Consider the following 12951-nt stretch of genomic DNA (forward strand, 5'->3'; position numbering starts at 1 on the left):
AAAAAAAAAAAAAAAAAACTCATTTGGTGATTTAGGGATTACAATGCCGATCATAATTTCTCTGTTTATATCAATGTCGTCTATTCAGTGTCTCAATAGTATATATTATTGGTAAAACATTTGTATTTCAGTAATAATGCCAATCAAATTTTAACTTGAAATACAACAACATTGAAGGGTATTATCTACACTAGGATTAGGAATACACAAAGTTTTACTAGGCTGGCCTTCACAAGTTGCGATACAATCACTCCTCCTATGGCATGGTCCTTTGAATTCACAGTCTAGAAATTGATCAATGTGATCATCCATCATTCCTGATCATATTTTACCACAAAACTTTCACCATCCTCTCATAATTATATTTTCAGTAATGTATTAGAATTATAATATGAATCCATTGTGATGGGTATAATGTTGTTAGTTTATATAAACTACAAAACTAAGATAAAGAAGAGATCTTACGAGTGGATTGTGCACTGTTAGCAAGGAGTACTGAAACAATGATCATGAAAACAACAAAGTGAAGCTGTGAGTTTTGCGACGCCATTTTCAATGTGTAAGATATTTTTTTTTTTCCCACAACCTCTGTGAAAGAACAACTAAACAACACGGTAAAGCTACTTATTTTTATACCCAAATTAGTCAAAAATCATTTATGATTGATTGATTTTGTTCTTTATCAAGTCCTTTATTTTTTCTTCTTTTTAAGAAAACAATCATAGAAATACATTGAATATGCCATATATATATCTGATACTAGGATTAAACTTCTAAATTTCTACATGATCTATTCAACAGTCAAAACTTCTATAAAATCAACCTTAAATATTCAAAGTTCAAATTGATGAATCAGAGTTCAGATTCCATCTTTCCATACCTCTCTCTCTCTCTCTCTCTCTCTCTCTCTCTCTCTCTCTCTCTCTCTCTCTCTCTCTCTCTCTCTCTCTCTCTCTCTCTCTCTCTCTCTCTCTCTCTCTCTCTCTCTCTCTCTCTCTCTCTCTCTCTCTCTCTCTCTCTCTCTCTCTCTCTCTCTCTCTCTCTCTCTCTCTCTCTCTCTCTCTCTCTCTCTCTCTCTCTCTCTCTCTCTCTCTCTCTCTCTCTCTCTCTCTCTCTCTCTCTCTCTCTCTCTCTCTCTCTCTCTCTCTCTCTCTCTCTCTCTCTCTCTCTCTCTCTCTCTCTCTCTCTCTCTCTCTCTCTCTCTCTGATTAACTTGAGTCCTCCTTTGGTGTGTCCGGATAGATTTTACATATCTTCAATTTTCATCTCCGCTAGGACCGCTTTTGTGCACTATCCACCAATTTAAGTCTCATGTGTGTCACCAAAACTAAGTCAACTACGAATATTTAATGTTTTTGCAAAAGTAGGTTGGCCTAAGCAATTAACACCGGAAAATTAAATACACAATCATAATTCATCATTTGTACTATATGATTTTTTAATAATATACTTTTTCTTTTTGTCTGCTTTTCTATATTCCGCCTCATTTTTAGTTGTTTTTATATGGAGTAATATATAATATATAAATCGAGAATCCCCAACCAATACTCAAATCAAAGAAAATATCACTAGATATTGAGATTTAGGGGGTGTATTCAAATTGATATTTTAAGTGATTTGTGTGAAATTTACAAATTCTATGTTATTCAATCATGGATTTTAAAAAGTCTATTAAAATCTACTGTTATTGAACTGATGATTTAAAAATCTACTTTAAAATCTATTAAAATCTCTTGTTATTGAACTGATGATTTAAAAATCTACTTTAAAATCCACTTTAAAATCCACTGTTATTCAAAATAGTTTTGTGGATTAGGATTTTAATAATTTTTAGGATTCTAGAGGATTCTAGAGGATTTGTTTAGTTAAAAATACAGAAATCTAAATCTCATGGTTTTAGGTGGATTTGAAAGAATTTTACAGAAAATCATATGAACTTCCCTAAAATCTATCAAAATTCTAAATTTACTAAATCCCATCAAATTCTCTAAAATCATGGTTTGAATACGCCCCCTTAGTAACAGTAACACCTTTATGACTTTACATCGGTGATTCTTAATTACCATTTTAAATATTTATAACGATCAACCACAATTTAACTCAATTGAAAAACTTGGACCATGCATGAAGCATGATCTTCAGTGTTCATGTTAGTTGTTTCACTTATAAAGGATAAAAAGAAAAAAAGAAAAAGTCAACAGTGAGTTTATGTCTACGGAGGTTTGGCAAGTCATCTACAAGCTATGAGGCTATGAGCTATCTGACATCTACAGTTATGTGTTCCATTTGTTACATTTTAAACATGTTTTTTCTTCTTTTTCTTTTCTTTTGCAAATTATGAGTCAGTGTATGTATATATAAACATTTTTTGGGTTTGAATATAAATGCAGTTATAATGACCTACGAAACATACATTTACTAGAAAGTTAGAAACTACGAAAGCCAAAATAGTTATAGTATCTTATAAGCATTTGCCATACATTTTTACTGCGATGGTTAAATCTTTGAAGAGTTCTCGACATTAACTTGCATTCATATGTAATTTCTTGCTATATATATATATGCAGTTTAGAAGTCTGTAAAATATGTCATCTTGGACTTTTTCTCCATTGGAAAGAGAGATACAATGCACATGGAAACTAGCTAACAAACTCAATACTACATAACTGAACAATACTTGGGTTCACCCCTAGAGGTGAACCTCTCCACTCACCCCTTTATAAAATAAGAAAATAAAATCTGTATATATTATTATAAAATTAAAAATCTTAAACCGCTCTTTAATAAACCCAAACCGACATATATAAAATCTAAACCCTAACCATCTCATTTGTGAACCCAAACCGATATATAATTTCGTTCTACTTGTAAAATCTAAACTCTAACCATCTCATTTGTGAACCCAAACCGACATATAATTTCGTTTGAATTGTGAAATCTAAACCCTAACATCACATTTGTGAACCCAAACCGATATATAATTTTGTTCTACTTGTAAAATGTAAACCCTAACCATCTCATTTGTAAACCCAAACCGACATATAAGTTCGTTTGAATTGTGAAATCTAAACCCTAACATCTCATTTGTGAACCCAAACCGACATATAATTTTGTTCTACTTGTAAAATCTAAACCCTAACCATCTCATTTGTGAACCCAAACCGACATATAATTTCGTTATAATTGTAAAATCTAAACCCTAACCAGCTCATTTGTAAATCCAAACCGACATATAATTACGTTTGAATTGTAAAATCTAAACTCTAACCACTTCATTTGTAAACCCAAACCGATAAATAATTTTATTCTAATTTTAAAAATCTAAACCAAGCCAATATTTATCTTTCCTTAATTAAAAGTATGCAGAATTTGTTTCCTTATTTAGTTTGCTTTTTAATTTAGTTTTGATTTATTTTTTAAATAAAATATTAGATGGAAGATTCTGATTGGCTGAGAGAAGAGGGGGTGAATGGAGAAATTCACCCCTAGGGGTGAACCTAAGTATTTTACTACATAACTGCAGCGGATCGGGACTGCATTTAAAATTTTATCTTCAGTATAAAAACGTATTTATATATATTATATTTACTAATGTAATAAAAATAAGAACAGGTGAAAAAGGGAACACGATCACAAGGTTTTCGCATACATACAACCCCTTTACAGAGTTATATTTGCTGCTCTGATGTTACTGCTCTCTGCGTGTGGTGATTTATGGTTGCCAACTTTACTTACCTAATATGTATACATTACTAATATATGTAACACACATTTGTCACATACATTATTACTATAAGTAGTTATATCATCTATTTATGATAATGCAGCAAGTGTATACAAGTCAGCTCCATTTGACTTTCACATCTCATGAATGCATGCCATGGCATCTATATCTTACTCGAGATTTGTGCATGCACATAATGCACTTTTGTCTTTTGCAATATTTGGTTTTGTAAAAACAAGAAGAAAAAAAATGTAATAGCTAGAGAGACCAGAAAGGTCTAAAACTAAAGACACAATACAATGTGTTTCTTTCTTGTGGGATTAATCAATTCACTCTTTAATAGTTACACTTCTTTACCATATAAGAAAAGATTGGAAAAAAGTAGGAAAATCAGATAAAAGAGTCACGAGTTGCTTACCAAATCCCTCCCAAAAATATTAAGAACTGATAAACCAAAAAGAGAAGATTAAATATCACGTCTCCTTCTCTCTATTATAATTAATCTATATAGGTACTAAAAAAAAAAAAAAAATCAGTTTTCAACAAAACGTGAGCATTGGTTTACGATCACTTACAAAGTCAAACCTAAAAGGTTGTATTAGGACACAATGCAAACCTATTATACATTGATTATATCATGCAAACCCTAATGTCATTACCTAACAATACATGTGTTATGTGTTCAACTCTTCTAACCCACATTAGATGTAAATAGTTAAGCAATAAAAAGATTCTACTTCTACTACTTTAATTATTATTCTCATCCATATTTTTCTGTGCTTCTTAGGTTCTCAACTAATCTCATTTAATTTAGCACACAGAGATATATAAAATAATACAATATATATGATCACACCAACACAAAAACAAAAACTCATATATGTGTATGAATATATATATAAATAATTAGAGTCATTAATTGGATTCATCATTAAATGAGACGACTCTTCTTCCTTGTGCATTTTCTCTCCTGTATCATACACTCTCCCAACTTTACCAATTCTTTGACGACTTCAAAACCTGAGCAAATCTTTTAATTTATCTCCAAAACCATAAGCGAGTTTTCACACATAAAATACTTAGTAAGAGCTGACATTTCATATCTCATTCAATTAGGATACACTCTCTCAACAATCTTCATTAATGAGGGTTGCTGCTTGCTTCTGAAGGCTAGCAGTAACAGTTTTATTTCCTCCACTTCTTTTTCTTCTTGATGCCATCTCTTTCTCTATATATATATTTTCTCATCAAAAACCTTAATTCATCCCTCAAACACCATTAAGTTTCCTTAAAAACTTTCCCGGCCATTTTTTGTTACACCGATCATTCAATTCATATATATATATATAGTCCTCCCATTGATATGGATGTATCCAATGCGATGCTGCTAGTAGCTGTTGCTACAGCTTACTGGCTATGGTTCAAGAGGATCTCACGGTGGCTAAACGGTCCACGTGTTTGGCCAGTGTTGGGCAGTCTTCCGGGTCTGATCGAGCAGCGCGACCGTATGCACGACTGGATCACCGAGAACCTCCGTGCGTGTGGCGGCACTTACCAGACATGTATCTGCGCCGTGCCTTTCTTGGCGAAGAAGCAAGGTCTCGTGACCGTCACGTGCGATCCGAAGAACATCGAGCACATGCTCAAGACCCGGTTCGATAACTACCCTAAAGGTCCTACATGGCAAGCCGTGTTCCATGACTTCCTCGGCCAAGGCATCTTCAACTCCGACGGCGACACTTGGCTCTTTCAGCGTAAAACCGCGGCTCTCGAATTCACCACCAGGTACGTAAAATCTTAACCCGACTAACATTTCCAGTGGCGGACCCAGGAAATAAATTTAGGGAAGTCAATTACAGAACAAAAAAAAAAAAATTTAGGGAGGTCAATTACAGAACAAAAAAAATATTTGTGTTGTATTAGTGGTTTGAACCCTGGTTTAGGGAGGTCAACACTAAAGAATTTACCATTTGTGCTACTGAAACTTTGTAGAATTATATGTAAAAACAACTATTTAATTAGTTTACCCAGGTCAGGTGACCTATCTCTCCCCAATGTAAGTCCGCCCTGGTAAAATCTTAACCCGACTAACCGGGCATTCATTCATGCATGTACGATGTACACAACACTAGTTCTTTTTCTCCGGTTTACTCAATGAATAATTTTGGTTCGGTTATGTAAATTGTTTGGTTTTGTGATGCAGGACGTTGAGGCAAGCGATGGGTCGGTGGGTGAACCGAGGAATTAAACTCCGGTTCTGTCCGATTCTTGAAACGGCTCAGAACAATCACGAGCCAGTTGATCTCCAAGACTTGATACTACGGCTCACATTCGACAACATTTGCGGTTTATCATTCGGGAAGGACACACGAACCTGCGCACCGGGACTCCCCGAGAACGGGTTCGCCTCGGCATTCGACCGAGCCACGGAAGCTTCTCTGCAGCGGTTCATTATGCCGGAGTTCCTATGGAGGCTGAAGAAATGGCTTGGGCTCGGCTTAGAGGTAAGCTTGAGCCGGAGCTTGGGAGAGATCGATGGGTATCTGGATGCTGTCATTAACACACGTAAGCAAGAATTTCTGAGTCAGCAAGAGAGTGGGTCCCTCCCGAGACACGACGACCTCCTCTCTCGTTTCATGAAGAAGAAAGATCCGTCCTACAGCCAGACGACGTTTCTCCAACACGTGGTCCTTAATTTTATCCTAGCTGGACGTGACACGTCATCAGTAGCGCTGAGCTGGTTCTTCTGGCTGATCACGACGCATCCAACGGTCGAGGATAAGATCGTCCGCGAGATTTGCTCCGTTCTGATCGAGACACGTGGAACCGACTTATCGTCGTGGACGTCGGAGCCGTTGGAGTTCGACGAGGTCGACCGGCTGGTTTACCTCAAGGCGGCGCTCTCCGAGACGTTGAGGCTCTATCCATCGGTGCCTGAAGACTCGAAGCACGCCGTCAACGACGATATTTTGCCGGACGGGACTTTCGTTCCCGCGGGATCATCGGTGACTTATTCGATCTACGCGGCGGGGAGGATGAAGACGACTTGGGGAGAGGATTGCTTGGAATTTAAGCCGGAGAGGTGGATCTCGCCGGAAGATGGGAAGTTCGTGAACCACGATCAGTACAGATTCGTGGCGTTCAACGCCGGACCAAGGATCTGTCTGGGGAAAGATCTAGCGTATCTGCAGATGAAAACGATAGCGGCGGCGGTATTACTCCGGCACAGACTGACGGTGGCGCCGGGACTTTGTTTATGAAGAACGGACTTCTGGTCAACGTACACAAGAGGGATCTGGAAGCGATCATGAAGAGTCTCGTCGTAACCAAAGAGAGAAACGACGTCGTCGCTCTTAACGGAGTATGCAACGGCGTTATTGGTGAAGGCGTCGCCGTTAATGCGGCTGTGGCGGTTGCCGTGTAATGCGATGCAGCTCCTCGGGTTAAATAATATACTAAATACATACATTTTCCTTTGGGTTTTGTGATTTGTTGGGTAACGGTAAAAAAAACATTGGTTTGGTTGTGATGATCTTTATATGAAAACAAACTTGTAAGCAGATACTCTCTTTTTTTTTTTTCTTCTAATGTAATACTTTGGTTGNATGCCGGAGTTCCTATGGAGGCTGAAGAAATGGCTTGGGCTCGGCTTAGAGGTAAGCTTGAGCCGGAGCTTGGGAGAGATCGATGGGTATCTTGATGCTGTCATTAATACACGTAAGCAAGAATTTCTGAGTCAGCAAGAGAGTGGGTCCCTCCCGAGACACGACGACCTCCTCTCTCGTTTCATGAAAAAGAAAGATCCTTCCTACAGCCAGACGACGTTTCTCCAACACGTGGTCCTTAATTTTATCCTAGCTGGACGTGACACGTCATCAGTAGCGCTGAGCTGGTTCTTCTGGCTGATCACGACGCATCCAACGGTCGAGGATAAGATCGTCCGCGAGATTTGCTCCGTTCTGATCGAGACACGTGGAACCGACTTATCGTCGTGGACGTCGGAGCCGTTGGAGTTCGACGAGGTCGACCGGCTGGTTTACCTCAAGGCGGCGCTCTCCGAGACGTTGAGGCTCTATCCATCGGTGCCTGAAGACTCGAAGCACGCCGTCAACGACGATATTTTGCCGGACGGGACTTTCGTTCCCGCGGGATCATCGGTGACTTATTCGATCTACGCGGCGGGGAGGATGAAGACGACTTGGGGAGAGGATTGCTTGGAATTTAAGCCGGAGAGGTGGATCTCGCCGGAAGATGGGAAGTTCGTGAACCACGATCAGTACAGATTCGTGGCGTTCAACGCCGGACCAAGGATCTGTCTGGGGAAAGATCTAGCGTATCTGCAGATGAAAACGATAGCGGCGGCGGTATTACTCCGGCACAGACTGACGGTGGCGCCGGGACACAAGGTGGAGCAGAAGATGTCGTTGACTTTGTTTATGAAGAACGGACTTCTGGTCAACGTCCACAAGAGGGATCTGGAAGCGATCATGAAGAGTCTCGTCGTAACCAGAGAGAGAAACGACGTCGTCGCTCTTAACGGAATATGCAGCGGCGTTATTGGTGAAGGCGTCGCTGTTAATGCGGCTGTGGCGGTTGCCGTGTAATGCAGTGCAGCTCCTCGGGTTAAATAATATTTTTATACTACTAAAATACATACATTTTCGTTTGGGTTTTGTGATTTGTTGGGTAACAGTAAAAAAACATTTGTTTGGTTGTGATGATGAAAACAAACTTGTAAGCAGATACTCTCTTTTCTCTTTTTTATTTTTCTAATGTAATATAATACTTTGGTTGTTCTTCTCTAATGTAAGCTTTTACAATTTGATTCTTATCCCTTTCCCCATCAAACTGTGTAAGCTTTAAAAGAGTCCCAAAAATATACTAAAAACAAATACAGTTGTAAAAAAAAACTTGTTCCTTTATGAAACAGAGACCAGGGAACCATTTTCACACATTTGACCTCACTATCAGATCAAATGGATAGCAGTGAAAGGAAAAAAATTTAAAGCTTTGCGCACACAATCTCACTGCAGATATTTGATAAACTTGGTTCGCCGCGGTCAGGTCTAGTCGAGAATTTTCTCTCCGGTTGCGAACAAGTTCCAGACCAGAGTTCCAATTAGATACAGTGCCACTGCTACTTTGAACACATCATCCCATGAGCCTAAATATTTAGGTACAAAAATAAAGCAAGTCGTTGGTTAATAATATAATAGGATATCAACGGATCATAAATATCACAAAAGAAATCACGATATTCACACAACGTCCACCCTAGAGATCATAATCATTGGCCCAAATCTGTGTCTGTATGATTGGCAAGAATGTGGATATAGATTAAAAAAAAATACCTCGTTGGAGGATGTAACCAGTAGCTGCAGTGCCAAAGACACCAGCGAGGACACCTGCTGTGTTTGAAAGTCCTAAGAGCACACCCTGCGATCCAAAGGCATAGTTAATGAAGTCGAACAAGTTTGTTGACAAAGTGTATCAACAGAGAGAGATTTTGATGTTATCTCACAGCGTATCGTGGGCCAATGTCTTGATGATTAGAGTAGAGACCCGACTGAGAGAATGCATCCGAGCCCTGTCGGGTACAACATAAGTCTTTATGTCAGAGCTGTACACAACTCATGATAAGGTTTTTCAAGGGAGAGACAACTGTCTGTTTTAGTTGCCCGACATTGCATTTATGTCATGTTCAATTTTATAGTTGTACTCTCTGAAGAATAATCTTTGTGTCGGCACGGCCGGTGTGAAATCAGAAACGGCAAACATGTTTTTAACAGTTCCAAACTTAATATGTACACTCACATATGCATAATTCTATGGCTCTTTTAATCATACGATATTTTGACACGAATACCTGACTGCATGCCATGCAGAGAACCGCCATTGCTGGAGTTTTGACATGGCTCAGCTGACTCAGGAAGAAGGCAGGACCCAGAAAACCAATTGATTGCATAATCTGCCACATTGAACACTTTATTAGCAGTAGTAGCCTTAATTGATTCATAATGATAATAGTCTATTGTTATAAAGTTTTTGTTGTCACTCCTTTAACTGAAAGCAGCATAACAAGTCTGGCCTTTGAGTTAGTAGAAGAGTGTATTTCTTACCTTTCGAACGTTTGTAATTGAAATACCTCTACTCACTAGAGTATCAGCAATCCAACCTCCAATATTAGCGAAAATAGCCATGGTTAGCCATGGCAAGACACATAGGAGCCCAGATTCAGTGAGGTTGAACTTCAAGACCTGCAACGTGACCAAAGACCAACAATAGACATGATTCTTTTCACTTGTTCTTAATCATATTAAAACGTAAGGATATAAGTGAAGTTAAGATCCATGCCTGATTGTAATATGTAGGCATCCATGTCAATAGTATGAAAGTTCCCCAATTATGGCAGAAGTGAGAAATTATGAGAGCCCAGACAGGGGGTTTAGACAATATTAGCTTCCATGGAATAACTGTAACAGGCTCCCGTGGTTTACTACCTCCGAGGATAACCTTCTTTTCTTCTGCACTTAGGCCCGGGTCATCCTTGGGAGAGCTATATGCCTGAAAGGAAACATACATGTGTTTTAATTAATAGCTACCAAGGAAGTTTCGTAGATATCAGAATCTTAGGGGAGAAGTTCATACATATTTAAGCCATAGCATAAACCATATACTTCCAAGGGAGCCAAACGAATAGAAAACAGATGGCCATCCGAACTTGTGGATAAGCATAGGAGAGAATGCCAATCCTGTAACAGAACCGAGATACATGCCACTGTAGACAAGTGCAAGCGATCTGCTTCTCTCTGAGACAGGGATCCATTTAGAAAGCATGTTATTCATAGCAGGCATAGCAACACCCTGGAACAAAGGTAGACAGAACCAGCCAGTGAGAATACATGTCTTAGACAAGTCTAGGAAGAGAAAAGAAATTACAGAAGAGGCCAACCTCGCCAATTCCCATGAACGCCCGCACCACAAGCAAAAAAGGGAGACCAAGTCTCGCAGCGATAGGAGTCATAATTGTGGCAAAGGACCACCAGACAACACCAAAACCTAAAACCACCTTCCCACCAAACTTGTCTGCCCATATACCTCCCAGAATCTATACTCAAGAGAAGATGAGCACGGTTTTTGAGCTATATACCAAACCACATCTTACATAGAGTGATTGTAATTATAGAACTGACCTGAGTAAGTAAATAGCCCCAGAAGAAAGAGGACTGAATTAAGCCAACAGTTGCACTGCTCCAGTTATATTCTTGTGACATGGGAAGAATTGCAATGCTCATGTTCACCTGACACAAGCATCTCATCATTAAGCAAAAACGCAGTATAGTGAAAGTATACACACCCTTCAAATTTGTACAAGAATAAGCAGGATATAGTACTTACACGGTCCATATTGCATAGAAGAAACGACGCAAAGCATAACAAGACGATGACCCAGCGTCTAGGAAACTGCTGCCACCAAGGAGATGCGCTCTGTAGATTACCTTCAACTAAAATAGCTTCAGCTGAACCATCAGCAGATGGCAGCGAATCAACAACTCCATCTGTAATATCAGAATCCTCTGATTTGTAGTAAGCACGAGATCTGTTGATCTTGGTATTTCCACAGTCGTTGATACTGCTCCTAAACCTAACTCTACAGTCCATTCTTGGTTGAAGGAAAGATGTCATGTGTCCCCTCAATTCAGGCTTTAAACTAGGTTGAAGAGATAAAATCTTCCATGGTTGATGATTACGACACAATGCTACAACAATTGAAGAAAAGGAAAAAAAAAATGCTTAAAAGATGAATAAAATTGCTTAACAAAAGAGGGCATTGAAAGTAAGTAAGTACCATTAGGAAAAAGCATAAATCTGTTGGAAACTTCTGCACAAGTTTTGCCTAATCTTTGACAACCATTGCCTACAAAGTAACAAAAGGCAGTATTAGCTGCAAAACTTGGGATTCCAAAAACACCAATGATTTTGAATACCAAAGGTAGATGAGAGAATCAATTGTGAATGTTTGCACAAGACTTAAAGAAAGTTATACTAAAATTCTTCTTCACTGAAAAATTTCTTAAACAAAAACCAAAGCAATACACACATTGATGATATCGCCTCTGTAAATAGAGAAACTAACTAGCGAGTTTTTCCTAAGCTCAAAGCCAATCGATTCCACTAATATATAATCCGATAAACAACCAGAAACCCTAATAAAGTGAAAGGAGAAGGGAGATACCTGAGCCGATGAAGGAACCAAAGTTCCGGTTTGAAATCAAGCCACCGAGGGCCATGTTACCTTTTGCTTCTCAGAATAAATCAAGGGAATTAGAAGAAGTGAGGGGATTTTAAGCTTCTTCCATAGAAGCGGAGTAAACGAAGCTTTCGAATAATAATAAAAAAAAAAAAATCAGAGGAGAAGAGGGGGATAAAGCCGAGAGAGAGAGACTGAGTGAGAGAGACGTTGAAGCGGGAAAAAATCACTCACTGGACTAGTGGCCATATGGGGAACCAGAGAAGAAGCAAAGGGTGGGTCGATAAAGTGACACGTGGCACATCATCTTCTACTCGTTGGAACACCTCCGTTGCTCTCCCAATTACGAACCTACCCCCATGTCTCCCTTTCGTTTCCTTTAATTCCTTTGGTAAACTCCCGAGGGTATTATTGGAACTTTGCGTGGAAAATATCTGAGCCGTTACAGCCGAAGATGACCTCACCCTTGCCACACCCAATGAAAAAGACAGGGTAGGTTAACTCAATGAATAAAACACTGACACGTCACTATTGGGCTTTGACTGGGCTTACAATTCCAATCTATAATATATATAATAGCAAACCCACTTTTTTGTGTCAATTTTTAATCCAACGAATAAGATTGATTCCAGTTTTAATCCAACGGTTTAAAATTATGTGTCTTTTCGTCGCACCCCCATCTTTCAAAAATCACACCTCTTAGTCTTTGCATCTCTTTGTTGTACCTCCAGGTTTCAAAAATCACATCCATACATTTTTACACCTTTTAAATCACACCTCTTAGTCTTTGCATCTCTTTGTTGTACCTCATGGTTTCAAAAATCACATCCATTCATTTTTACACATTTTAAATCACACCTCTTAGTCTTTGCATATACCTCCTGGTTTCAAAAATCACATCCATTAATTTTTACACCTTTTAATTTCACACCTCTATGTGTTACACCTTTTTGTTGTACCTCCCTGTTTCACATCT

At 38.8% G+C, this 12951-nt stretch overlaps 2 protein-coding genes and 1 long non-coding RNA gene across 3 annotated transcripts; 1 reads left to right on the plus strand and 2 right to left on the minus strand.

The window, feature by feature from the left end:
- On the minus strand, positions 84-585 carry LOC104711882. The gene is made up of 2 exons (XR_755399.1): positions 466-585; positions 84-317 (listed from the first exon to the last, which is right to left on the minus strand). It is a non-coding gene; the product is annotated as an uncharacterized LOC104711882 (long non-coding RNA).
- On the plus strand, positions 4645-8529 carry LOC104711889 (cytochrome P450 86A2). The gene is given in 4 exon segments (XM_019229494.1): positions 4645-5509; positions 5928-6970; positions 6973-7144; positions 7329-8529. Coding segments are annotated over 4 exon segments (2637 nt in total). The 5' UTR covers positions 4645-5087; the 3' UTR covers positions 8329-8529.
- Positions 8527-12206, minus strand: LOC104711898 (ascorbate transporter, chloroplastic-like). The gene is made up of 12 exons (XM_010428681.2): positions 11961-12206; positions 11574-11642; positions 11123-11484; positions 10918-11025; positions 10677-10832; positions 10373-10588; positions 10079-10288; positions 9844-9981; positions 9591-9692; positions 9246-9311; positions 9076-9160; positions 8527-8888 (listed from the first exon to the last, which is right to left on the minus strand). Exons 1-12 carry the CDS (start codon positions 12013-12015, stop codon positions 8791-8793), a joined length of 1665 nt encoding a protein of 554 aa, XP_010426983.1. The 5' UTR covers positions 12016-12206; the 3' UTR covers positions 8527-8790.

This window comes from Camelina sativa, chromosome 2 (assembly GCF_000633955.1).
Source record: "Camelina sativa cultivar DH55 chromosome 2, Cs, whole genome shotgun sequence".
Taxonomy (NCBI): Eukaryota; Viridiplantae; Streptophyta; class Magnoliopsida; order Brassicales; family Brassicaceae; genus Camelina; species Camelina sativa.

Coding starts and splice junctions, on each gene's coding strand:
- LOC104711898 (XM_010428681.2), bottom strand. CDS start 12,015: ATGGCCCTCGGTGGCTTGATTTCAAACCGGAACTTTGGTTCCTTCATC. Junction 11,485..11,573: donor ATTTATGCTTTTTCCTAATG/GTACTTACTTAC, acceptor CAATTGTTGTAG/CATTGTGTCGTAATCATCAA. Junction 10,589..10,676: donor CGTTCATGGGAATTGGCGAG/GTTGGCCTCTTC, acceptor CCTTTGTTCCAG/GGTGTTGCTATGCCTGCTAT.